The 23,559-nt window shown below is 50.8% G+C and overlaps 1 protein-coding gene across 4 annotated transcripts in view; it reads left to right on the top strand.

Annotated features, from left to right (window-relative positions):
- Positions 1–20,149, top strand: part of Srcin1 (SRC kinase signaling inhibitor 1) — a 72,504-nt gene extending 52,355 nt beyond the window's left edge. For 2 of the 4 annotated variants that reach the window (XM_050156758.1, XM_050156757.1), the window contains 4 exons: positions 34–188; positions 439–591; positions 1,244–1,366; positions 12,122–13,609. In XM_050156758.1, coding sequence (XP_050012715.1) covers positions 34–188; positions 439–591; positions 1,244–1,366; positions 12,122–13,165 — 1,475 coding nt within the window. In that variant the 3' untranslated portion in view covers positions 13,166–13,609. Of the gene's footprint in view, positions 1–33; positions 189–438; positions 592–1,243; positions 1,367–12,121; positions 13,638–19,080 lie in introns of those variants that run through there. The other 2 variants (XM_050156759.1, XM_050156760.1) reach the window with 2 other exon arrangements.
- The last annotated feature ends 3,410 nt before the right edge of the window (positions 20,150–23,559 follow it).

Below are 23,559 nucleotides of genomic sequence, written 5' to 3'. Positions count from 1 at the left end.
GGGTCCCTGACCCCAGGTCCCCACTGCTTGCAGATGAGCTCACGGTGCCCAGATACCGCACAGAGAAGCCCTCCAAGTCACCCCCGCCACCCCCTCCCCGCCGGAGTTTCCCTTCCTCCCACGGCCTGACCACCACACGCACCGGAGAGGTGGTGGTCACCAGCAAGAAAGACTCAGCCTTCATCAAGGTACACCCCAATTGGTGGGGTTCAGGGGTACCTTAAGGGGAAGCTTGAGAGGATGGCAGTCAGGCAGAACAACCCAACCTGACATCTAGCTTGGATTCTAGGGCTGTGTGTTGTTCTAATCCCACAGCCAGCTCTGGCAGGGACGGGGCGGGCCTTCCTGGCAGGGAACTGGTGTTTGGTGGTGGATGTGGTGAGCCTCTGCTGGAGGGAGGGAAGGACCTAGGCTTGATAAGATGTCGGGGCTTTACAGAAGGCTGAGTCTGAGGAGCTGGAGGTCCAGAAGCCCCAGGTGAAGCTCCGCCGGGCCGTGTCTGAGGTGGCCCGCCCTGCCTCCACGCCACCCATCATGGCCTCTGCCATCAAGGATGAAGACGATGAGGAGCGCATCATCGCTGAGCTGGAGGTGGGTCAGGCGTGACTGAACGAGGCCTCAGCCAGGCTCAGTTCCTTGCCAAGCCTTCCTCAGGGCTGGGCAGCAGGTCCTGGGCAGGCAGGAGAGTACCAGCCCTAGGACCCAATCTGCTTAGCTTCCGTTTCTTCTCCGCTGGGAAATGGAAGGAGACAGTCTAAAGTTCCTCCTGGTAGGTCTGAGTTTTCATTACACTCTCTCAGATTCCTCTCCCTGCCCCCCATCCCCACCCCCAGGACCCAAAGACCCACTACACTTTGTTCCAGACCTGGATATTCCGAGCTTACTGAGACCCTACCCAAGCAATCTTGAGGACAGCTCATGCACCAAAACCCTTCGTGCCTTAGTGTTCTGGGCACAGAATCTTGGAGACCCTCGTGCCAAAGGGCCTAGCGTTACTACAAGTCACCGCTTATAGGGGTCTCAGAAATCTTTACCCCATGCCAGAGTTCCTGACTGTCAGGGCCCTGTGGAGGCCTGAGAGTAGAGGCCCAGTGGGTCAGTGGCCATGGTGAGGTGCCAGGGGGTGAGACTAGGGCCCTTGGCATTCTGGACCACCCTCCATAGGTGCCTAGGTACTCAGCCAGCGCCTGGGTCCTCACTGGAGTTCCATCCTCCAAACCTGCCCCTGCCTTCTGCTCCCTAGGTCTTTGAAAGAAGTTCAGTATCTTCCCTTCCCCCTACGCCCCGTCGCCAGCCGATCCCCACCTTGCTGTCCCCCCAGGACCTGGGGTCCCCTGGGGGCTCAGCTCTGAGCTCCCCATGGAAGGTAATAGGCCTCTCAGGCCTCCCTGCACCTCTCACGGCTCTCTCTGCCTGTTCCTCCACAGCTTCCTTTTCCGCACCTCTCACGCTAGCCCGCTAACACGCCATGCACACAAGCCTCTCTGCCACTGCCCCAGCTTCACGCCCGTGGACTCATGCTCCCGCACATGCCAAGGGCAGCGCGCAACCGCACAACTTGTCCCTCCCCGAGGCTTCCCAGGGAGGTCTCCCTGGGATACTGCAGCCTGGATGTCCGGTGTGACTGACCCTTGAACTCTCTGCAGACCTGATTCTCTCTGGCTCTCAGATGCCTTGTTCCCATTTACAGCCTGAGTTAAGGCTGGGTCCAAAGCCTGTGAGTTGTCCTGAGACCAAGATTGGAATTTGGATCTTGTTCAGGAAGTGACTTAGAGTCCAACTCGATCTGACCTTGTCCTGAGACCTCGCCTGGTCCCTTCCTTATCCCCTGCTCTGCTGCCCATGCCAGGGAAGGCACGTGCTTCTCCCACTGAAATCTATGCCTTGCACTGGGGTGGGAGCGGGCTCGGGGAGGGTCAGCACAGAATGGAGAGGGGGATGGCTTCCCTAAGCCTCTCCCTGCCCCATGGCCATTCTTGCCGCCTTGGTCAGGTGCCGCGGACCGTCCCTCTTGGAGACCACTATCCACGGGAGAACAGGGTGAAGGATAGGATAGCCAGGATACGACGCAAGGGAATGACAGACAGACACACTGGTAGTGAAAATCTGCTGCAATTTTACTTCTGCAAAGCTTCAGTTTATGTACAAAACAGATCAAAGAACTTGGCAGGCTCACTGCATCACCCCATTCAGGGTTCCAGACATAAATCAAGGCTAAGCATAATCAAAATAGAACTCCTTCTACGTGCTCAAGGTGTTGGCAAGGACTTTTAGTTTTGTCTCTTAGAATTCTGTCTCACACCACTAACCATATTCTACCGTGGGGGACTAGTTCTCAGAGTCCTGGGTCTAGCTTTTGTCTATATAGTCTTTTATTCTTCTGTTTTATTATTAATAAAGTTTCTAAGGCTCATGTGGCGTGGGGCATGCTTCAGTTCCTCAAGGACTGCTTAAAGAACGGTGGGGCCGAGCCAAGGACATACTTTGATTTCTTGGTGAGCAGTCAGCTGAAAACAGGAAAGATAAGAAATACAGAGAAAGATCATGCAGGGTGCCAGGAGGGCTCGCTCTCAAGGCCATTTCCAGATACGAGATCTGCCTAAGGCATCAGGTCCTATCTTGACCACTGATTGCCAGGGGACCACCTGGGGCTTCGCTCCAGGAAGCTCTAACCCCAATCCTTCAGCAGGCGAAAGCCAGCGCAGAGGCATTTTGTCACTACACGGCAGTCACTGCTGTGGACGTGGCAGGTCTCCCTTTTTTATTTTTAAAATGAAGCTCGAACACCTCCTGTTTCACTGCCTGTAATGAAGAAAATAAGCACTTTAAGAGACAGGGGAATAAAAAGATGACCAATACTATCAAGAGTATAATTACTCCAATGAATACAAAGTACTGCACCCAATCTAAGGGATTAAGGCTCTTAAGTCCACGTTCCAATTGCGAAGCCAAATCTTGCAGTCCCCCTAATTGTAAATGAGATTGACTCATAGCAGAAATATCCTTTTGTAATGCGGCTAGATCATGAGTAATATCGTTATCCCGCCACAATCCCTGTAGGTGAGCCTTAACTTTATCCCATGGCTGTGAAGTGTTATAAGGTAGTGGTGTGACACAGATTGATTTAAAATCATCGTGACAACGTGTTGATAGAGTTGTTTTTAAATTAGCAATGTCCTGACCAAGAACGAGCACTACTTCCTCTAGCACATTTAATTTTGCTTCCAACTTCTTATCTATAGCTTCTTGTTCTAATAATGCTGAAGTAATATTTTTATTCAAAGCATTCACATAATGGGCAGTATGAATTTCCTGCACCAGGGCTGTAGTAGCCATAGCAAAGGTGGTTAATATAGAAATTAATGTTGTAATTCCCAAAATTAATACTGCTACAAATCGCTTTGGCCTAATCAACTCATTTAGAGTGTTTAAAACCTGCATAGCAGAATTATCATACCAGGGATCATTCCCCAAATCTACAGGCAACATCACAAAAGGAGGGCGTCTAACAATGATCATAGTACCTAACTCTTTTTGTTCTGCCGATGTTATACAATTGGTCAATTTACAGGAATGACAAACTATTTTATACGACTTCCCTTCCTGAGAAATATTCACAAAAGTTGCCTGAGCTAACAGCAATGCATTAGGATATGCTATACAGGCTTTCAGTCCGACAGGTTCAGATTTTGTATGATTGGGCTTCTTTTCCAGAAACATATTGGCTGCAGCAACCAGTCTAAAAAGATCAGTATGTTTCCTTGTCTTATTTTCATGTTTTGCAAACCAGTAGGGTTCTACAAATCCTGGAGAAAACCATCGCCTAAGTGGCTCTCCTAATCCAGTCCACGCATAATTGTGGTACTTGTCTTTATGGGTATCAATGTAATCTTCATAAAGTCCTTTGCCATTGCTCCTTTTAACCCCTGAATTAGAATTTGAATAGTCCCATATCTCATAATCATAATCAACAGGCCTAACCCACATCGCAGAATCCGAAAAGCCACAAGCTAGCCATGTAGGAAACTTAGACAAAGAAGAGTCCCAAAATTGATTCTTGTCTCTATATTTTCCTATACAGGGATCTATAGGTAGATCATGAACTTTCGTAAAGTTGTCATGATAATTAGGATTTCCCAAGGTCTGCATCTGAATCTCCCACATCCATCTCCTACCTGCATTCTCTTTGTCTGGCCCGTCAGTGAGAAAAGTACTGTAGCGTGTACTCAGGCAACCCGAAGGCACTCTCCCTTGAAGCGAAATGCAGATCGGAAGCGAGTCTGCCCTTCCCTCAAAGGTTATAAGAGAGGACAAACCAGTTCGTGCGTCAGAATCCTGAGCACCACCCATTCTCACTGAATCATTGGTTAACACTTTCAAAGGCTCAGGATCTAACCACCCCACGGGTTGCAAGATAGGGGGATTCGGGACATACGCCCAGTAGGAAACTCCCTCCACCCTTTGGGGAGCAGAGATAATGGCCAAAAAGGCGAGGAAATACATAGACGCTGTCAGGGATTTTCCTTGTTCAGTGAGCAGCTGTTTCGCTTCTCGTGTCAGATGACGAATCTTCGTCCATGTTATTTCTGCCGTGGGCCGGCTTAGTTTCATTTTCTTCATTTGCTGCTGGAGCTGCTTTTTCTGCTTCCGCCACCGTCTTTTCCTTCTTCTGCTTTGCAACAGCAGGTCGGATGAGGCGATCTGGGATCCAGATGGGGGAGTCGGCATTCTGTGGAAACACACAAGCATACCCTCGTCCCGAGGTGATTAGAACATCCGGCCCCTTCCAGAGGCCGGAAAGGAGATCTTTCCACATTACTAGTGGCAATGGAGATTGTCTTCTATCCTTGTTCCAGTGCCTTATTGCAGCACTATTTTGTTGATCATTTATATTTAAATGATTTAATGTAAATAAACTGTGTGACAACACATGATGAGGAGTATAATACTTGTTGGCTTGCTGTAGCCTCTGTATTTGCATCTTCAAGGTTTGATGGGCCCTTTCAATAATCCCTTGTCCTTGTGGATTGTAAGGGATTCCTGTGACATGTTGAATATGCCACTGCATACAAAACTGCTCAAATGCTTTGGCAGTATATGCTGGCCCATTATCTGTCTTGATCTGTGAGGGAATACCCATTACTTGAAAACTCTGAATAAGATGCTGAATCACATCTTTTACAGCTTCCCCTGTTCGGGCTGAAGCATGTATGAAATGAGAATAAGTGTCTATGACCACATGGACATAACACAATTTTCCAAAGGATGGAACATGAGTCACATCCATTTGCCAAATAACATTAGCCTTTAAACCTCTAGGGTTCACTCCCATTTTTAAGGGATGGTAGGCAACTGGGCAATGCTGGCATTGCTTTACTATTTGCCTAGCTTGTTCTCTGGTAATATGAAACATTTGTTTCAAAGCCTTTGCATTCTGATGATGTAAGGCATGACTCTCTTGTGCTTCTTGCATTGAAAAGACACCTTGAGACCGAGTTAATAAATCAGCCATAGTATTTCCCTGTGCTAGAGGGCCTGGAAGACCTGAATGACCACGTATGTGGCCTATGAAAAACTTCTCTTTCCTTTGGTGTACAAGCATTTGTAATCTTTGTAACAAAGGTAATATAGGTGATTTCCCTGACAAAAGGGCAGTTTCCAATGCTGGAAACAAATTAACTACATATTTAGAATCTGTGTATAAATTAAAAGGCTGCTGAAATGTCATGAAGGCTAAAATTACTGCTCTTATTTCAGTCTGCTGGGCAGAAGTCTGCTCTCCTTCTTCCCAGTATGAGCCATGATGATATGTATAAACTGCAGCCCTTCCAGTGGAAGAACCATCTGTGAAGATTAATATCGCTTGATCTAGAGGTTCTGATGAATACCAGATAGGAAACACAATTTCCACGGTCTTAGCAAATTCTATGAGAGGATGTTTGGGGTAGTGATATTCTATCTGACCTGTATAATTTTGTAAAGCCAAAATCCAATCTTCATTATTTTGTAATAATAAGTCTACTTGAGCCTTCTTATAAGGAGTTATTATAAAATGTGGCTCTCGTCCAAATAGTTCTCTAGATCTAATTCTACCTTTTATAATTAAAAGGGAGCACAAATAAGGAAAGTCAGCCAACATTTTTGCCTGAGTATGTGGTAAATGTAACCATTCCAATACTCCGTGTTGCCACAAACAGGCAGTGGGAGTATAAGCGGTTGGAAACACCAGCAGGCCCCATCTATCTTGATAATTTATTTGGTGAACCCTGGCACAGGCAATGGCTTCCTCAACAATATGTAATGCATTTAATGCTTCTTGGGTTAATTGCCTAGGCGACTTAGGATTTGCGTCCCCATGAAGTATAGAATAAAGAGGGCTTAAAGTCCCAGTGGTAATTTTTAAATAAGGTCTTAGCCAATTGATATCTCCTAACAGCCTTTGAAAATCATTTAATGTTTTCAATTTATCTCTTCGAATTGACAATTTTTGTGAACTAATATAATTAGTGCCTATAGTTTGTCCTAAGTAGCTCAATGGTCTGTCACGCTGAACTTTATCAGGGGCAATAACAAGTCCATACTGGGTTAATTTATAAATGGCTTGTGTTAAAATTTTTTCAACTGTCCTTTGTTCTGGATGAGCCAGAAGGATATCATCCATGTAATGCATTATATAGGCTTCCTTAAATTCCTGCCTGACCTCCTGCAGGGCCTGAGCTACGAATTTCTGACACAATGTTGGAGAATTCTTCATCCCTTGAGGCAAGGTGACCCATTGATATCTTTTAAAAGGCTGCCTAAAATTCACTGAAGGTACACTAAAGGCAAAACGTTCACTATCTTCAGGATGCAAGGAAATGGTAAAAAAGCAATCCTGCAAATCTATAATAATAATCTTCCATTCTTGAGGTATGGCTACTGGTGATGGAAGCCCAGGTTGCAAGGGCCCCATATCCTTCATGACTGCATTTACGGCTCGGAGATCCTGTAACAATCTCCATTTTCCCGACTTTTTCTTTATAACAAATACAGGAGTATTCCAGGGACTGTTGGATTCTACTATATGACCCTTGTTTAGTTGTTCTTGCACCAGCTGCTCAAGAGCCTGTATTTTTTCTTCTGTTAGGGGCCACTGACTCACCCAAACCGGCTCTTGAGTCAGCCATTCTATTTTATCTGCATATAATTTTTCCGCAGTGGCCCCTATGTAAAATACTGCTCATTAAGGTTATCTGAAGTAACCAGTTTAACATTCATGGAATCCAGCAAATCTCTCCCCCAGAGTGTGAATGGTAAGGAGGGTAAAACATATGGTTGGATATGTCCTGTTTTTCCTTCATCTTCCCACTTAAGAATCATGGAACTTTGCATAACTCCTGAGGCTGATCCCAATCCAAGCAAAGATGATCCCGTCTTATGTATCGGCCAAGAGTTTGGCCAGTCCCTGCTAGAAATACATGTCCTGTCAGCCCCAGTATCCATGAGACCCCTTATCTTTTTACCATTTATTTTAATAGTTTTAAATGGTCTCTCATTGAGTTCCTTAACCCAGAAGATCCCTTCAGTAGATCCAAACTGCCCTTCACCTCTTTGTTCTTTTAATATTTTATTGGGTAAATTAATGTATGGTAATAGCAATAACTGTGCTATACGTTGTCCTTTGTGTATTTGTATAGTTTCAGCCAAGGGCCGAAGCATCACTTTAATGTCATTTTGGGTATCTGCATCAATTATTCCTGGAAGAACCTCAAAGTTCTTCTGGTAGTTAGAGCTTCGCCCTATGATTAGTCCCACTGTCTGAGGGAGGAGTGTCCCAGAAACCTTAGTAGGAACTAAGGCCACTCCATCCCATTTGGAGAGGAGCAAGTCCTCTGAGCTTGCTAGATCTAGTCCAGCACTTCCTGGAGTAGCTCTAGGCAAATCATGAATAGTGAATTCTGATGCCTCAGGGTTTAACATGCCCTGGGACGGAGAACCTTCTTCTCCCTTGGGTGTCGGGTTAGGAGAACACCCCTGTTCTAGTTTTTTGACTCTTTAGGTTCTTCCTCTCCTTCTTTAGTGAGAGGTGAACCATCTTTATGATATTTTGAGTTACACTCATTACTCCAATGTTTTCCCTTTTTGCACCGAGGACATATGCCCGGTAAACTTTTTCGTCCTGAGCTTTTGGATTTCTTGCAATCCCTTTGAATGTGCCCAGGTTTTCCACAATTATAACAAGTAGGAGTGGTGATGCCTTTTGCACCCCCTCCATATGTCTTTTTTACATAGGCGCTAAATCTCTGTCCTTTCATTGCAGCTGCATAGGCCATTCCTTGAACGACCGCTGGTGAGGCATCCATACATGCTTTAATAAAATCATTTAATGTCCCTGTCTGTCTTAGAGGTCGAATAAGATCTTGACAAAGAGCATTGGCATTTTCCCATGCTAATTGTTTCAATAGCATATCTGTTCCTTCCGAAGGAGGCAGCATTCTGGTGACTGCCTCCTCTAACCTGGAAATAAAGTCCTGATAGGATTCTTCATTCTTTTGCCTAATGCTAGCCAATGCTCCACCCTTGGTTCCGGGAGGTGGGAGCTTGCGCCATGCCAAAACGGCATTACCAGTTATTATTGTCAATATATCACGTGGGATTTTTACCTGATCTTGGGGAAGAGCATAGTCATCTGTGCCCATCAACATGGACATTGTTGGCTTAGGGCCTCTCTTCTTTATAGATTGAACTATAGAATCTTTACATTTATCTTCATATTCAGTACGCCAGAGAATGTAATCTCCTGGACTTAATGTGGCTTTGGCAGTTTGCATCCAGTCATGAGGAGTGAGCCAAAGGCTTGCGACCATATCCAAAACCTGTAAGGTATAGGGGGCAGAAGGCCCCAGACTTTTAACAGCACTTTGCAATTCTTTAAGAGTTTTAAGGGGCATAGGCTCCCATATGGGCTCATCGTTATCTCCAATTTCTGTAACAGGAAATATCCCCAAGGAAGTATCACCTGTTTTACGTGCCTCAGCCAGCGCTCCCTGAAAACCTACAGGAGGTAGGGGGCGGCTGCGTGGCTTTGGAACAGGTTTTCCTTTTGTGATATTCCCAATTGCTGCCCTTACTGGAGGATCAGTGTGGTCTCTAAAATCATCCTCCCATTCTGTTTCCTCCTGCTGATCATCCAGACCCCAGTCGCCATCAAGATCATTCCTTGCTAAGGGCTGATGAGATGAGGCGAAGGGGGGAGCAGAAGGTTTTAATGGTCTCTTTTCTTCCACGTCCCCCTCCTCTTCCCCAACTTCACTATAGATAGGAGAAGCAGCTCCCGTTTCAGAGGCAGTGTCACGACACAAGCCTTCAAAGGGGGAAATTTCCGACAGCAGTTCTCGGATCTGAAACCATATTTGATAAGCATAGGTAGGTAAAGTTTTTTCCCCATTCTCACGCACATAGCGCCTCATTTCCTTACCCACACGCTTCCATTCATCTAGCGATAAGGTCCCTTCCTCCGTGAACCAAGGGCTGACCTTTTTCAGGAACTTGGTAAAAGTTACCATGTCGTCTTCTGCGACCTGAAATCCTGCTTTGGCTAACTGTCGCCGCAGCATAATTACCATCATTTTATCGCTCTTAGTCATATGTTGCCCCATGGTTCCCTTATACTTAGATTACTCACACTTAACCGGTGATCCTTTACCGGCGGACCTGCAGCGTCCTGGTGAGAGTCGTTCCTGACTATTGGAAAGAAAAAGAGAAGGGGGAAAAGCTTACCTATCCTTCACGTCCCTGTTCCGAGCGCCACCTGCCGCGGACCGTCCCTCTTGGAGACCACTATCCACGGGAGAACAGGGTGAAGGATAGGATAGCCAGGATACGACGCAAGGGAATGACAGACAGACACACTGGTAGTGAAAATCTGCTGCAATTTTACTTCTGCAAAGCTTCAGTTTATGTACAAAACAGATCAAAGAACTTGGCAGGCTCACTGCATCACCCCATTCAGGGTTCCAGACATAAATCAAGGCTAAGCATAATCAAAATAGAACTCCTTCTACGTGCTCAAGGTGTTGGCAAGGACTTTTAGTTTTGTCTCTTAGAATTCTGTCTCACACCACTAACCATATTCTACCGTGGGGGACTAGTTCTCAGAGTCCTGGGTCTAGCTTTTGTCTATATAGTCTTTTATTCTTCTGTTTTATTATTAATAAAGTTTCCAAGGCTCATGTGGCGTGGGGCATGCTTCAGTTCCTCAAGGACTGCTTAAAGAACGGTGGGGCCGAGCCAAGGACATACTTTGATTTCTTGGTGAGCGGTCAGCTGAAAACAGGAAAGATAAGAAATACAGAGAAAGATCGTGCAGGGTGCCAGGAGGGCTCGCTCTCAAGGCCATTTCCAGATACGAGATCTGCCTAAGGCATCAGGTCCTATCTTGACCACTGATTGCCAGGGGACCACCTGGGGCTTCGCTCCAGGAAGCTCTAACCCCAATCCTTCAGCAGGCGAAAGCCAGCGCAGAGGCATTTTGTCACTACACGGCAGTCACTGCTGTGGACGTGGCAGTCAGGGGACTTGAGAGAAGCCCATGGCCTTCCTTGGCTGCTGGTTTTCTCTTCCAGTTCTCCTTCTAAACTTCAGCCCTCACTGCTTTCCCGCTGCACCTTATTTCCTCTTGGGATTGTGGGGGTGGGGCTGCTTTCTGCACCCCAGGGACTGTGCTCCAGGAGGAGGGTGGAGAAAGGTCTGGGGAGGTCTCCCTCTGCCCAGTCAAGTTGGGGTAAGAGGACCTCTGTCCTCAACTTCCTGCGCCCACACCCTTCCCTTCCTTGTGTGGGTTTTCCCAGCCCACAATGGGGTTCATGATGGCCGCCACCAGCATTGGGGTTTGACTCGATCCTGGTGGCCTTTGGCTTTCTGTCAGGGGTGCAGACAGGCATCAGAAGGTGGACAGTGCTGTCTGGAGTCTGTCCCAAGAGTCCTCAGGGAGTGAGCAGTGTGAGAGGGCCACTTCCTGACTGGTTTTATCCTCAGCACCCAGCTCTGTCCCTTTCTGGTTCTGGGACTCAGTCATGAGGGGACCCAGCAGGCAAGCCCTCTTCCCTGGCTGCCTGTCTGTCTGCATCCTGAGGCGCCGTCAGGCAGAGGAGCCTGACGAACGGGGGGGCCCTCTCTGCCTTCCCTGTGTGCACCCTACTTTCAGGTAAGCAGTGGCAGGGCTGGGTGGGTTGTCTCGGGAGGCATAGGAGGGGTCTCCTCACAGCGGGTTTAGTGAAAAGAACACTGAACTTGAACCTAGGCTATCTGAGTTCAAATCCTGGCTCTACCGTTAACTTGCCAAGGATTGGACAAGGTGTGAGTCATAGTGCTCCTGACCTGTGAAGCGGGGACAGGGAGAGTGACAGTCATTTCATGGGTTGCAGAAAGCATTGAAGATGAAGACATAGGCCATAGTGCCTGACATGGGCTGGTACTTAGAGTTAGGGCAGAATTCACTCAGGTTCACAGGGTCCCTCAGGCCCCTGGGTCTAATCCAGAACCATAGCCAAGGAGCTCACGCAGAAACAGGTGCCTAACTGAAGCATTGCCCAGTGTGTGAGACCAAGGAACTGGCCATGGCCAAGCTCCTCTCCTGGGGATGGGCCTCATGGATGTGAGTGCAGAGCCCAAGATAAGGAAGATGGCCCAAACCTTGAGGTGGAGGCCCAGCGTCCACTCTCTGCTCATGCTGAGAAAGGTCTCAGTTGTTTGGGTCAATTTAGCCAGTAGCTTGTATTTGCTCGAATGATGCCAGGCACTAGTAGGGTGTCCTCATGGACTCATTTAATTTGCTGCACACCATGTCACTATCCCATTGTGCGTGGGACGAAGCCTGAGATTTGCTCCCAAGTTTACCGGGGTGATGGGAAAGGGACACACCCCCATGCTTCTGCAGCTGGCATTGACACCAGGAAGCAGGAGTCCAAGGGCTATGCGGGATGGAAAGACACCTGCATTCAAGGCTCAGTTTATTGGGTGGCATGATCAGCACTTTCCCTGACTCAGTTTCCCTATCTGGGAGAGGAAGGAAGTGAGCTCACCCCAGCTCAAGATTCAGTCTGCAGGGATCACAATCCTTCTCGTCTTCTGTCCCCCCCAGGCTGCCTCAGGTCCCAGGGTTCTCTGTATCCCTCAGATCATCTTGACAGAATGCACTTCCGGCTCTCCCTCTCTGCCAGAGAGCAGCTTAGAGGAACTGGACCCCAGGACAGTCCCCACACCAAGACCCCGGACCTTGGCTGGCAGCAGAAGGGTTTGCCATGGCTCACAGGCCTTGCTGGGATTAGCTGCTGAGGTACTCAGGCCGAGGAGCAGCTCACTGTCCAGAAAAGAACAGACAATTCTACGGAGCCCAGACAATGCGGAAGCCGGAGTTCTCTGTCCTTGGGGACCATCGCTAGATGAGACTCAGCCTGCTGAGACCCACTCAGAGGAGACCCCTCCAAACTCTGGATGTGACAGTCAAGCTTGCAGTAGAGGAGAACAGGCCGTCGGTTCAGGCCACCCAGTACAGGATGCTACCCCACTGCGTATGGACAGTCTGGAGGAGACGCTCCAGGAGCTAGAAGCCACCCTGAGCGAGATGGGCACCAACACCACTATGGCGTGTCTAAGCGTCCCCCAGTCCCCACCCTCATCCCCTCAGGTGGCTGCCTCCCCTTGTCTCCTGCTGCCTTCCTGCTCCAGTCTCTGGGCCTGCAGAGTGGAGAGAGTGGGGCCCCGGAAGCTCGGCCCGCCTCCATCATCCCCACTGTCTTTGTTTCAGCCTACCTCCCTCCGGGAGCCCTGTTTCCAGGCCAGGGCCTATGGGCAGAGCCAGGGGCGGCCGGGAAGCCGGCTTACCCAGGACTCAGCTCTGCTGTTTGGGCGTGAATCAGGAGGGCTTTGGCCCTGCCTGCTCTCTGTGAACCAGGGAATAAAGCTTTCTCCTCTTCTCCACCCCTTCCTCCCCCTCCTGTCTCTGACTCTTTCTGTCGCTGTACCTTCACTGATCAGTGCGCCTCTGGGTCCCCAGAGTCTCTCTGGGAAGGGCTGTTGTATGGGGAAGGGCCCTGGGGCCAGATGTGCCCATCGATGGGGTGAAATCTCACCTCTTGCCTTCTGCTCTAGGGGTGGTGCGGACCTGGGGATGCTCTTTTATTAGAGACCCCCATTTCCAACTGTCTCCTGGGACCAGGAAGGTGTTGGCTGGGAGTTGAGTGGTACTGGGGCCCTCCCTGTAAAAGTGGCTTCCTCTGGGCCACTCAGGAAAGTCCCACATGAGCTCTGACTAGCCTTATTATCTCCTCTAGGGAAGCCTTGAACCTGGGCTCAGAGGGATTTAAGTCTTGGGTGCTTATTGGGAGTCAGTGAGGGGTCTCCAGGCATCCAAGGGCCTCCCCGAGGAGGTCCTAACCCCAGAGCCTTCACCCAGTGCTTAGCGTTCCATGCAGAACGGTCCCACCTCAGCCCTCTCTCTCTTTCCACAGAGTGGTGGTGGCACTGTGCCACCCATGAAGGTGGTGACTCCAGGAGCCTCTCGGCTGAAGGCAACCCAGGGCCCAGCAGGCAGCCCCGACAAAGGCAAGCACAGCAAGCAAAGGGCGGAGTACATGAGGATCCAGGCCCAGCAGCAGGTGAGGGTGGGATCCGGGACACCCAGGCCCCTGGAGGGTCATACACCAAGCCTCTGCTATGTGCTCCTGTTCCAGTGATGGTTTCAGTTACTGTGGGTCCCTCCCTGTTGATACCCTCCATCTTGGTTCCTCCTTGCAGCCCCGGTGCTTTGGATCTGGTATAGACGTGAGTCTCTGAGTTCACAGCCAGTTTCCTGCCCAAGGACAGAGGAGCCTTGCTCCCTGCCTGTGCAGTGCCTGCCCTGTGCAGATTTCACTCCCTTCCTCAGTGGCTGGGTCACTTCTAAAGCCAGCCCGTACGGCAGCCATCTTACCCTCCTGCCCGTCTTTGCTCCTGTGCATGGCCCCCTCCTGCTCGGCACCTTTCATTCCGCCCTCAGTTCAGGAAGAAGCTGATTTTGCACCCGCGTTTGAGTCACAGGTTGGTGGGCTCAGCTGACCTTTGGAAGGGCAGATGAGGTGTCATAGGAATCCTGCAGGTGCAACAACCCCTTGGGGTTCCCTTGGTAGGTTTGGAGTGGACAGACTTTGCCCTTGGTGCTTGTGACCCTGGAGCCTGCTTGTGTGGTCCGCCTGGCTCCACCCAGAGGAGGAGGCCCTGGATGTAGCTCTAGAGAGCCCTTCAGGGTGCGTGCTCAGTTCAGAACCTCTCCTGCGTGCTTCTTGTGTGCCGGGCATGTGTGAGGTCGCAGGAGGGCCTCATTCTGTGCAGGTGGAGACCCTAGGCTCAGAAGTAGAAGGTTAGGGATGGCCAAGGCTAGCTGTGAGGTTCAGCCTATAGCAGAAGGAAGACCTGCGCAGCAAATAGCGTTAGAACCAAGACTGACCTAGCTACCTTAAAGCCCACCCACCATAGGCCCCAGATAACCCTGGTACACAAGCCCTTACCTACCTGCTGCCTCCTAGGAAGACAGGTTTCCCTAGACCTCTCCATAGGGTGGGGCAAGCCGCCAAGGGCCACGCAGGCTTTCTCTCTCTCACTACCCCAGGTTATGTGGTTGTCTAGACATCCTTATCTGTGCCATTGTAGACTCGACCTGGGTTGGTATTTCTCACCCCAGCTCTCCTGTCAGCCCTCCCTGGTTCCTTTGTGAATCTTGAAAGCTTGTTGGAAGGTTTGAGCTGGAGAGTACATCTGCTTGTACGCCCTTGGCCCAAGGATGCTCTTCTATGGAGGAAAAGCTACTGGAGAAGGTTGTCCTCTTGGACCAACCATGCAACCTTGGGAGGGAGGGATATGGAGCTGTGAGGAAGGAGGGACACCCACCTAGCCAGACAGATCAGCTAAATCAGCCCCGACAGCCAATGAGGTGACAGATGTCACAGCCAGGTCACTGTCCTATCCCTGGCTCCTTTCTGTCCCTGCTTTACTCTGCCTGCCTGGACCACTGCGGTGGGCGCCTCCCCTCCACCCCTTCTCTGTCTGTGTCTCCAGCTCCTCCACTGTGTAGTGACACATCTCTCTAACCTCTGTCTTCCCCAGTTGTCCCCTCAGAGCCACCGCCCAGCTCCCAAACCCCACAGCTGCTGGACGCCACTGGTCCCTTCCTGCCCCTCCCCACCCAAGCATGGGCCTCTGTCCCACCCTGCTGCCCTTTTGCCAGCTGTTCCTGGCACTTGTGTTGTGCCCGGGTCTGCCCTTTCCAAACATTGCTTCCTGGCAAAGCAATAGATGTTTCTTAGGAAGATTTTTAAATAAAGGCAGCAGTAAAGAAGCAGATATGGGAGGTTTGGCTTAGCAGAGGATTGCCCGCCTACTGGTGGGGAGACCCCAGGTTTGAGCCCCCAGTACTGTAGGAAAAGAAAAGTTAGAAAACCAAACCAGACCATGTCTCTGCCTAATTCATCATCTTCTAAGGTCGTCTGCGACTGTCTCCTCTCATCGGTTCTTTAAGACCTGTGAGGACTTTCTAGAGTGCGTATTTGATGACAGCTTACACACAATGCTGCTTAAAGTCGGTGTCCTCAAACCCAGACTGAATCCCTTCACTGCTGCCCTGTCCTCATGGCTGGTCCTCCGATAGGCTCTGCTCCAGCATGCTGCGCACACGCTCCGCCCGCCTGGGTCACTAAGATAAGGTCTCAGTTTCCCAGGCAGACTCTGAGCTGTGGATTCTGCCTCAGCATCCTGCGTAGATGGGACGACAGGCCTGTGGCACTAAGCCTGACCTCAGAGCTCCCATGTTGATGAGATGAAGAGAATCGAAGTGGTGGGGACCAGGGACACCGAGGCAGAGGGGAAATTCCGAGAGGGCCATGCATGGCAACAGGCGTGACAGAGGCACCGAGGTGGCCGGAAGAGCCCTTGTGTGCTGTGCATAGGACCTAAAGTGGGTGGGGTGGGAACTGGATTCCCGGAGCTGAGGAATCCAGGGCTTGGAATAGATGCGAAGCCGTGGACACTTCCTGTAGGCCAGCCACTTACTCTGTCTCTTTTAGTGGCTCACACGAAGGCACCACTAGAGAGCTGAGGGAACAGAGACCAGGGATTAGTACTCACCGGAGCTGTGAGCACCCTAGGGGGAGAGAGGAGGCAGCTCCTTTAGTCCCTGGGCAGCACCAGGATGACCTGGCTAAGGAGGCCAGCAGGGTGTGCGGCTCCAGCTTGATCCAGCCCTGTAGGGGACTCTGAATCAGAGCCTGGAGGGACAGGTGTCCTAGAGTAGCCTGAGAATCTGGTGCAGTGTGGTCTAGCAGGGGAAGGTGCTGCCATGGACCCCGGGTCCAGAAGTGTCCCGCTTCTCTCAGAGGAAAGCTGTATCTCTCTTAGGCTTCTGTCTCCTCCCAGAGGTTCTGCTTCTTTTAACAAAATCAAGACCCATGGGTGTAGGGAGGGGCTGGAGAGATGACTCAGTGGTTAGGAGCAATCGCTACTCTCACTGAGGACCCAGGTTCAATTCTCAGCGCCCACATAGTGGCTTATGACAATCTGTAGCTCCAGTTGCAGGGGATCTGGTGCCCTCTGCTGAACTCCATGGGCACCAGGAACGGATATGGTACACAACCATACCTGCAGGCAAAACATACATACACGTAAAATAGAAGTAATAAATCGTTAAAAAAAAAAAACCCAGCTCACAGGAGACCATTGGCAGGTGCCATGGATGTGATGGAAACCCTCAGAGACAGGGTGACTCTGAGCAGCATAGAGTTGCCAAGCAACCTGTTCCCTTTGCTTTGGTGGATCTCGGATGGAGTTCAGCCAGTGTATCCCCAGATGGAAGCTGGCTCTTGAGAACTCCACCAAATGTGAAATCCCAGATGGTCTCCATGAGGAGTTCCTGGGGAGACATCCCCATAAATGTGTGAATGCAGCCAGGCAGTGGTGGCACACACCTTTAACCCCAGCCCTTGGGAGGCAGAGGCAGGTGGATCGCTGTGAGTTCGAGGCCAGCCTGGTCTAGAGAGCCTCTGCTTCCCAAGTGCTGGGATTAAAGGTGTGCACCACGGCCACCTGGCTTAATTTTTTATTATGTGCACGTGTGTGAGCCTGAGTCAGTTGGTACGTACGTGGGAGCCACTTGTGTGCAGAAACTCATAGATGCCAGAAAAGGGCGTTAGAACCCCTCAGGCTAGAGTTACAGGGGGCGCTGTGTTCCCTGCCCTCAGGTCTTCCGCAGGAGCAGAAGTACCCTTAGCCACTGAGCTGCCTCTCCAGCTCCAAGTTATAACTTTAAGTGGGCGACAGGAAGGCAGAAGCGGGGGTGGGGCAGAACCCAGCCCAAGGCAATTGGCAGAGAGCCCTTAGGTGCCTGTTTTGAGTTTGTTCCAAGGCCCAGGAGGGCTGGGTCACACCTGGCCCCTGTGGCAATGGATAAAGAATGCCGTGGGGTAGGACCCTGCCTGATGGTGAGGGCCACAGTAGAGGATCCACAGCTTGCTTTGATTCTCCCAAGAGGGAAGGGAAGCCTTGGCTACCAGCTGACACTTTGGTAAAGCCTGTATGAGTCACTAGTGAGCCAATTGTACGCCTGCCGAGGAGAACACTGTTGCCAGCAATGTGGCGACCTCCTGCCTTCCTCTGCATAGGCAGGGCTTACTGAAGATGGTAGCGGTCCACCCTAGGGTACTTGGGAGAGCCTTCGTAGCAGCTGGGTGGCTCCAGAGGTCTTTAGGGGAGGACAGGCCCAGCGTTGGTCTCCGGAGCCTCAGGCAGGTCACTGGAGTGAGCCACACGATCCTCTTCATTCTTTCTTTATAGTGGCTCTTGTCGCTGGTTTGGTTTGTTGCGATGGTCTCACTATGTAGCCCAGACTGGGTTGGAATTTGCTAAGTTCTTACCTTAGCCTTGTTTTGTTGTTTTTTGCTTTTTTTTTTTTTCCCTCGAGGCTTGGTTTCTTTGCATAGCCTTGGCTGTCCTGGAACTAGCTCTGTAGCCCAGGCTAGCTCAAATTTACAGAGATCTGCCTGCTCTGCCTCCTGAGTTCTGGGATTAAAGGCATGTGCAGCTACTAGCACCTGGCTTTTTTTTTTTTTTTTTCAAGGCCTAGTAGCTAAATTCCAGGTGAGTCATTGGATTCAGTCACAGGGTTCCAGCAGTCCGGTCTGTGACACCCTCACTCAGCTCAAAATGCACATTCCCACCCCAAAGTGGATATGATGCTGGAAGGAAGGGGCCCTAGGAATCTGCATTTGCGACACATGCCATGGATTGTCCTTTGGAGATGATGCAGGTGGCTCTTAAACCCTACTTGAGAGACCATGACTCCAAAGGATAAGATCAATACAGAAGCGAGGAGGGTGTGTGTGTGTGCGCGCGCGCGCACGTGCAGGCAGAGCCTTCCAACTGGGAGAGTGAGCCTGGGAGCATAGCCTGGTCTCCAGCTACTGTTAGGACCACTCAGAGCTGGGGCCCACGGACAGGAGGGCTACAGTGGGGATTCTGGGCTGGCAGGGGAGGGGCAGGGGGTGCTGGTGGTGGCAGGATGCCTCCTCGGAGTTTCCAGGTGGGGCTAGTTCACCCCTGCTTACACCAGGGGCCTCCCACCCAGGCCGGAGGTGGCACCTGAGCTGGGCTGAGCTACTGACCCCCATCTATCTGTTGGCTTCAGATGCACCCCTGTCGCTGCTAACCTTTTACTTCTTTTCCCTCCCTTCCCCACCCTCCCGTCCCTTGTCCCCTCTGCCTGGGTTTCTCTGGCATCTCCTCTGTCTTCTGTCTTTCCTCTCAGTAACCATGGACTGAAGCCACCCCTACTCTGGTTTCCGGGCCTTTGATCCAACCCCATGCCTCCCTCACCCTTCTTTCTGCCCCCCAGACACTTCCCCACCCTGTCCCCCAGTTCAGAGGACCACTCTCCAGATGTCCCTCTCGTTTCTCACTTTCGCAGTTCATTTTCTCCTGGACTTGTAGGATTTTTCCATTTTTCAACACTTCAGCCAGGAGCCAGCATGGAGGCTCTCCTTCGCTCTCTCTGACCCCTGACCCCTGTTTTTGTTCCAGGCCACTAAACCATCTAAAGAAATGAGCGGGTCGAATGAGACCTCGAGCCCAGTCTCAGAAAAGCCCTCTGGTTCCAGAACCTCCATCCCCGTATTGACTTCCTTTGGGGCAAGGAATTCTTCCATCTCCTTCTAGAAGCCCTCACACCACCACCTGGCCTGCCCCTCCCTCCCTCCCTCCCTCCTGCCATTGTCCCCCTGCTTCCTTTCATGCCCACTCCACCCTCCCAACTCTCACCCCTGAAGGGTTTTGGGGCCATGGCCCTCAGCTCTCTCATCCCCTCTCGGTGTTTTTGGTTTTTTGAGTGATTCTCTTTTAATGATCTTTTTTCTTTTTTTCTTTTCTTTTTTTTTCTTTTTAAAGAGCAAAAGAGAAAACTAAAAACCAAACACACCGATTTTCCTTGACTTCCTGTTCCCTAACGGGGAGGGGGGCCCCCCTCGGCCTACTTCCTGTCATCTTCTCTCCCTCTGCTCTTTCACCCTCTTCCTCCCAAGTCCATCCAACGTCCCCACCTCCCCTAACTTCCCAAGAACACTTGGAACCAACTCTGAGCCACGGAGACTTGTTGCAGCGGAGATTCCCCCCTCCCTGGGTTCCTTCCTGGAGGAACTAATGGACGTGGACAGACCCAGCATCAGACTGGACGACTGACCAGGGAGACAGACCCTGGCCTGGGAGACGCCCCACTGCCTGTCCAGCCTTTGAAGAAACACGCCTCTGCTGCTGTCCTGCGGTTTCCTCTTGACCCAGGGTGGGCCGTAGGCAGGCCTGCTGGATGGGATTGCCAGAGAAGAGGCCAAGGCTGGGGGGGGGGGGCACTTGGTGCAAGGGGAAGAGCCGGCTCACTGTTGCTCAGTGTCTGGCTGGTGCTAGTTAAGGATAGAGGAGCCCCCCCTTTCTGGTGGGAGCCCCCTGTTCTGGTGGGAGCCCCCTGTTCTGGTGGGTGGCTCCCCCCGTTCTGGTGGGTTGCTCCTGCGTTCGGTCTGCCCCTAGGGCTCTGCCTTGGGAGAGGGCAACCCTGAGCAGGGCACTTGGTAACTTTTAGTTTCCTAATTTAGCACTTTAAATGCCATTAACTTATTTTATGGGTGGGGGGTGGGCAAGGTGGAAGGGCCTAGACATGTTTGGAGGGTGGGTAGGGTCTGGTTGTGAGGGAAACAGGGAGAAGGGGGGGGTGGGTGCAGTAAAGTTGACCCTTAGCTGGGGGCAACATGACCTTCAGCCAGCCTTTATGATTTGAGGGTTTTCAGGGAAGGGGTGAGATGTGATTTGCCTATGGGGATCTAGTGACCACTGTGAGGTGTTTGAGGGTCCCCAAGGCAGAGCCACCAGCTAGTATTCCAGTCTATGGATACCTTGTAGGGCAGACTGGCTTTTGGGTGGGCCCTGGAGGCAAAGGGAGAGGCTGGTTGGTCCTGGCCTGGTCCCCAGCAGGCACAGAGGGACCAGAGCAAGAAAGAAGGCTGGAGGGGGCTCCTTTGGAGCACAACGTAGAGTAAGCACAGAGGTGTGGTCTTGAGACTCATCACCTGGTAAGCACAGGAAGGAACTGTTGAAGGGATGGAGCCCCAAGACCCTGGAGCCTGGCATGGGAGGCCAGTGGCAGCTGTTGAGTTTGGGGAGGGAGGGAAAACTGGGTTCTGTTTCTTTTCTTTTTTAATTTTTGCTTTTGTTTTGTTGGTTCACCTTGTTTTCTAGCTTTGATCATTTTTGTACCAAGGCAAGCAAGCCTTTTTGAAAAATAACAAAAGAAGAAGAAAAAAAATCCCTCCCAGAAAAAAAAGACAAAAANCAAAAGTAAAACAACATTTAAAATCAATTTCATTGGTAATATAGGAGTTAGAACAGAAAACTGGTTTTAGTTTCAGATTTTTGTATATACCTTGAACAATTAATAATTTTATTTATTTATTGGTGACGTTGCAAATTGGATTTTCTTAGGCTCCTAGTTTTTACAGGTCACTTAGAGCCTCCATTAGAAACATTACCCTGTGATAGACCGACAAAGTGGCTGCTTTTCTGCATTTTACCCAGTCAGATCAGCTGAGGACAATAGTTTAATAAAACAGTGAAAAAAAGAAAACCACAGAGCACTCTCCCTGGCTGCTGTCTGGCAGGGGAGGGAGCTGGGGACAGGCTTGTGGCCTGGCTTCTGTAGGTGAAGCAGTTTGGTTTGATTTGGCTGTAAGAGACCCCTGGCTTGGGAGGGGAGGGGAAGGGGCCCCTCCACTCCATTTCTCTTTGCTTGCTGCTCTTTGCTTGCCCCCACACCCCCTCAGCCCTGTGACCTGAGTGTGCACCCCTCCGTCATTGTCCTGAGTTGAGTGTCCTTTGTGGAGGGAGGGGGAGCTGGGACAAGTGACCATCCATACAGGGCTGCCCGGGCTCTCAGGCAGGGCCCGCGGGATTTACATAGTTCTTCGCTTTGGTTCCCGCGCATGTGTGTGCTGGGAGGCATTTGTATGGGATTGTGTGCGGCCTGTGTGTGTGCACATTGGCACGAGCCTACATAACTTCTGCGTGTGCACATGCGCGGATTTGTACATAGGCAAAATCTTATATTGTATGTGTGAAGCTGTGTACATGTATGTGAGCACAACCTGCCTGGGCATCAGCATGACTGTATGACAGGAACCTTGGGAGGAAGGCATAATGTGTGAAGGACATGCCTGGCTATTCACGTGAGGACTGTATAGGGATGGACAGAGACAGCATGAGCTGTGGGTGTGGCTGTGTTCTGGTGCAGGCAGGCGTGTGAGAGGGCCTCTGTGTGTCAGTGTGCGTGTGCACGTGTGTGCTCCATCGTCCTGCACCACTCGCCCGGCTCCCCTCCTGAGACCTCCCTCCCCGCACCTTCTCAAAGCCCACAGCACGTCAATGCCCCCCTCAGCTGCATGCGCCTCGCCGCTCTGTCCATCAGTGTGTGCTTGACAAGAGAAACTGCCACATTGGGGGACCCTGTACCCGGTCCCCTCACCCCTGCCCGCTGTGCTGTATTACTGCCACATTGGGGGACCCTGTACCCGGTTCCCTCACCCCTTCCCGCTGTGCTGTGTTACCCGCATGGGGGCTTCTCTCTGGCCCCTTCCACAATATACTGTTTCCCCAGGGGCCTCAGGGCCAAGGCTTTAGTGGGATCCCAAGTGGGGTCCCCAAGGCCTGCCTGGCTCCACACCCACCCCATCCACCCCATAGGGCCTGTGTCGGTGTAGCAGTGATGGCTTCTGTGGACATTCTGTGACCTGTCAGTGTAACTTGGCAATTTCTAAATGGAAAGGGTTGCTGTGTTTTCTGTCTCTTTTTTAATGTCCTTCTTTCTCCCCTGCCTCCCTGCTTTCTTCCCTTCCCTTCTGGTTTTTCTAGCCGAGTGTTGGGGCTTTAATAAAACTTGTTTCTTTTTTTCTCTCCTGGATCTTCTTCCTCTGGGCTTCTGCCTCGTTATTTCTCTTCTTCATCTTCAGGGGCCTGGAAAGAATTGGGGTGACTAGCAGGGGTGGGGACCCCTGAAACCAGCATGCCCCGCATCAGCCATGGCATAGAGAAAGGACGGACAGGACAGGAGTCATAGGGCTGGCACTACCTAGGACACATGATTCCTGATACCCCTGGGATTCGGAAGAGGAAACCCACTAGTGCTTTAAAAAAAAAAAAGATTTATTTATTTATTATGTATACAGTGTTCTGTCTGCATGTATGCCTGCATGCCAGAAGAGGGCACCAGATCTCATTACAGGTGGTTGTGAGTCACCATGTGGGTGCTGGGAATTGAACTCAGAACCTCTGGAAGAGCAGTCAGTGCTCTTAACCCCTGAGCCATCTCTCCAGCCCCCCACTAGTTCCTTATTTGTTTATTTGGACTTTCAAGGTAGGGTTTCTCTATGTAGTCCTAACTGTCCTGGAACTGGTTCTGCAGACCAGGATAACCTTGAACTCAGAGATCTCTGTTTCTTGCCTCCTGTGTGCTGGGAGATATCACACCCTGCTAACCCTACTCACCTGCTGACACAGGAGAGGCCCCATCTAGTTCTCACAACCACCAGTGAAGTGACAGCACCTGTCAGTGGCAGAGCCAGCACAGAAATACCGGGCATCCTTCCCAAGTCCAGAACTCGCGATCTGTAAACTCACAATTTGAATTCCGCTCCACTAGCCCCAACAGCAGCGCTTGGAGGTGGACAGACTCTGGCACTAACAGGAACCCACACCTGAAACACTCGAGACGCAATGAAATGTACCTGCTACCCACAGTGCTCAGAGAATGGGCAAAATGCCCTGCTCAGGGTTTTCAGGTATTAGAATCCGAAGGTCTTGCCACGGTTCCTGCATGTTCTGTCTTAGAGGTGTCCCCATATTCTGCTTGCCAAGGCCCAGAGTTACCAGATCTTTTCTATCAGCCCTGTTACCTCCGTCCCATGAGGTGGCAGGGTCCTGAGGCTACAAACTTGCAGCCGCTTTGGGAGCCATTAGCGTCTTTCT

The sequence above is a fragment of the Alexandromys fortis genome, unplaced genomic scaffold (genome assembly GCF_014885135.2).
Source record: "Alexandromys fortis isolate MF-2015 unplaced genomic scaffold, M_Fortis_MF-2015_v1.1 scaffold_31, whole genome shotgun sequence".
Taxonomy (NCBI): domain Eukaryota; kingdom Metazoa; phylum Chordata; class Mammalia; order Rodentia; family Cricetidae; genus Alexandromys; species Alexandromys fortis.
This window is presented reverse-complemented; position numbering and strand designations above follow the sequence as displayed.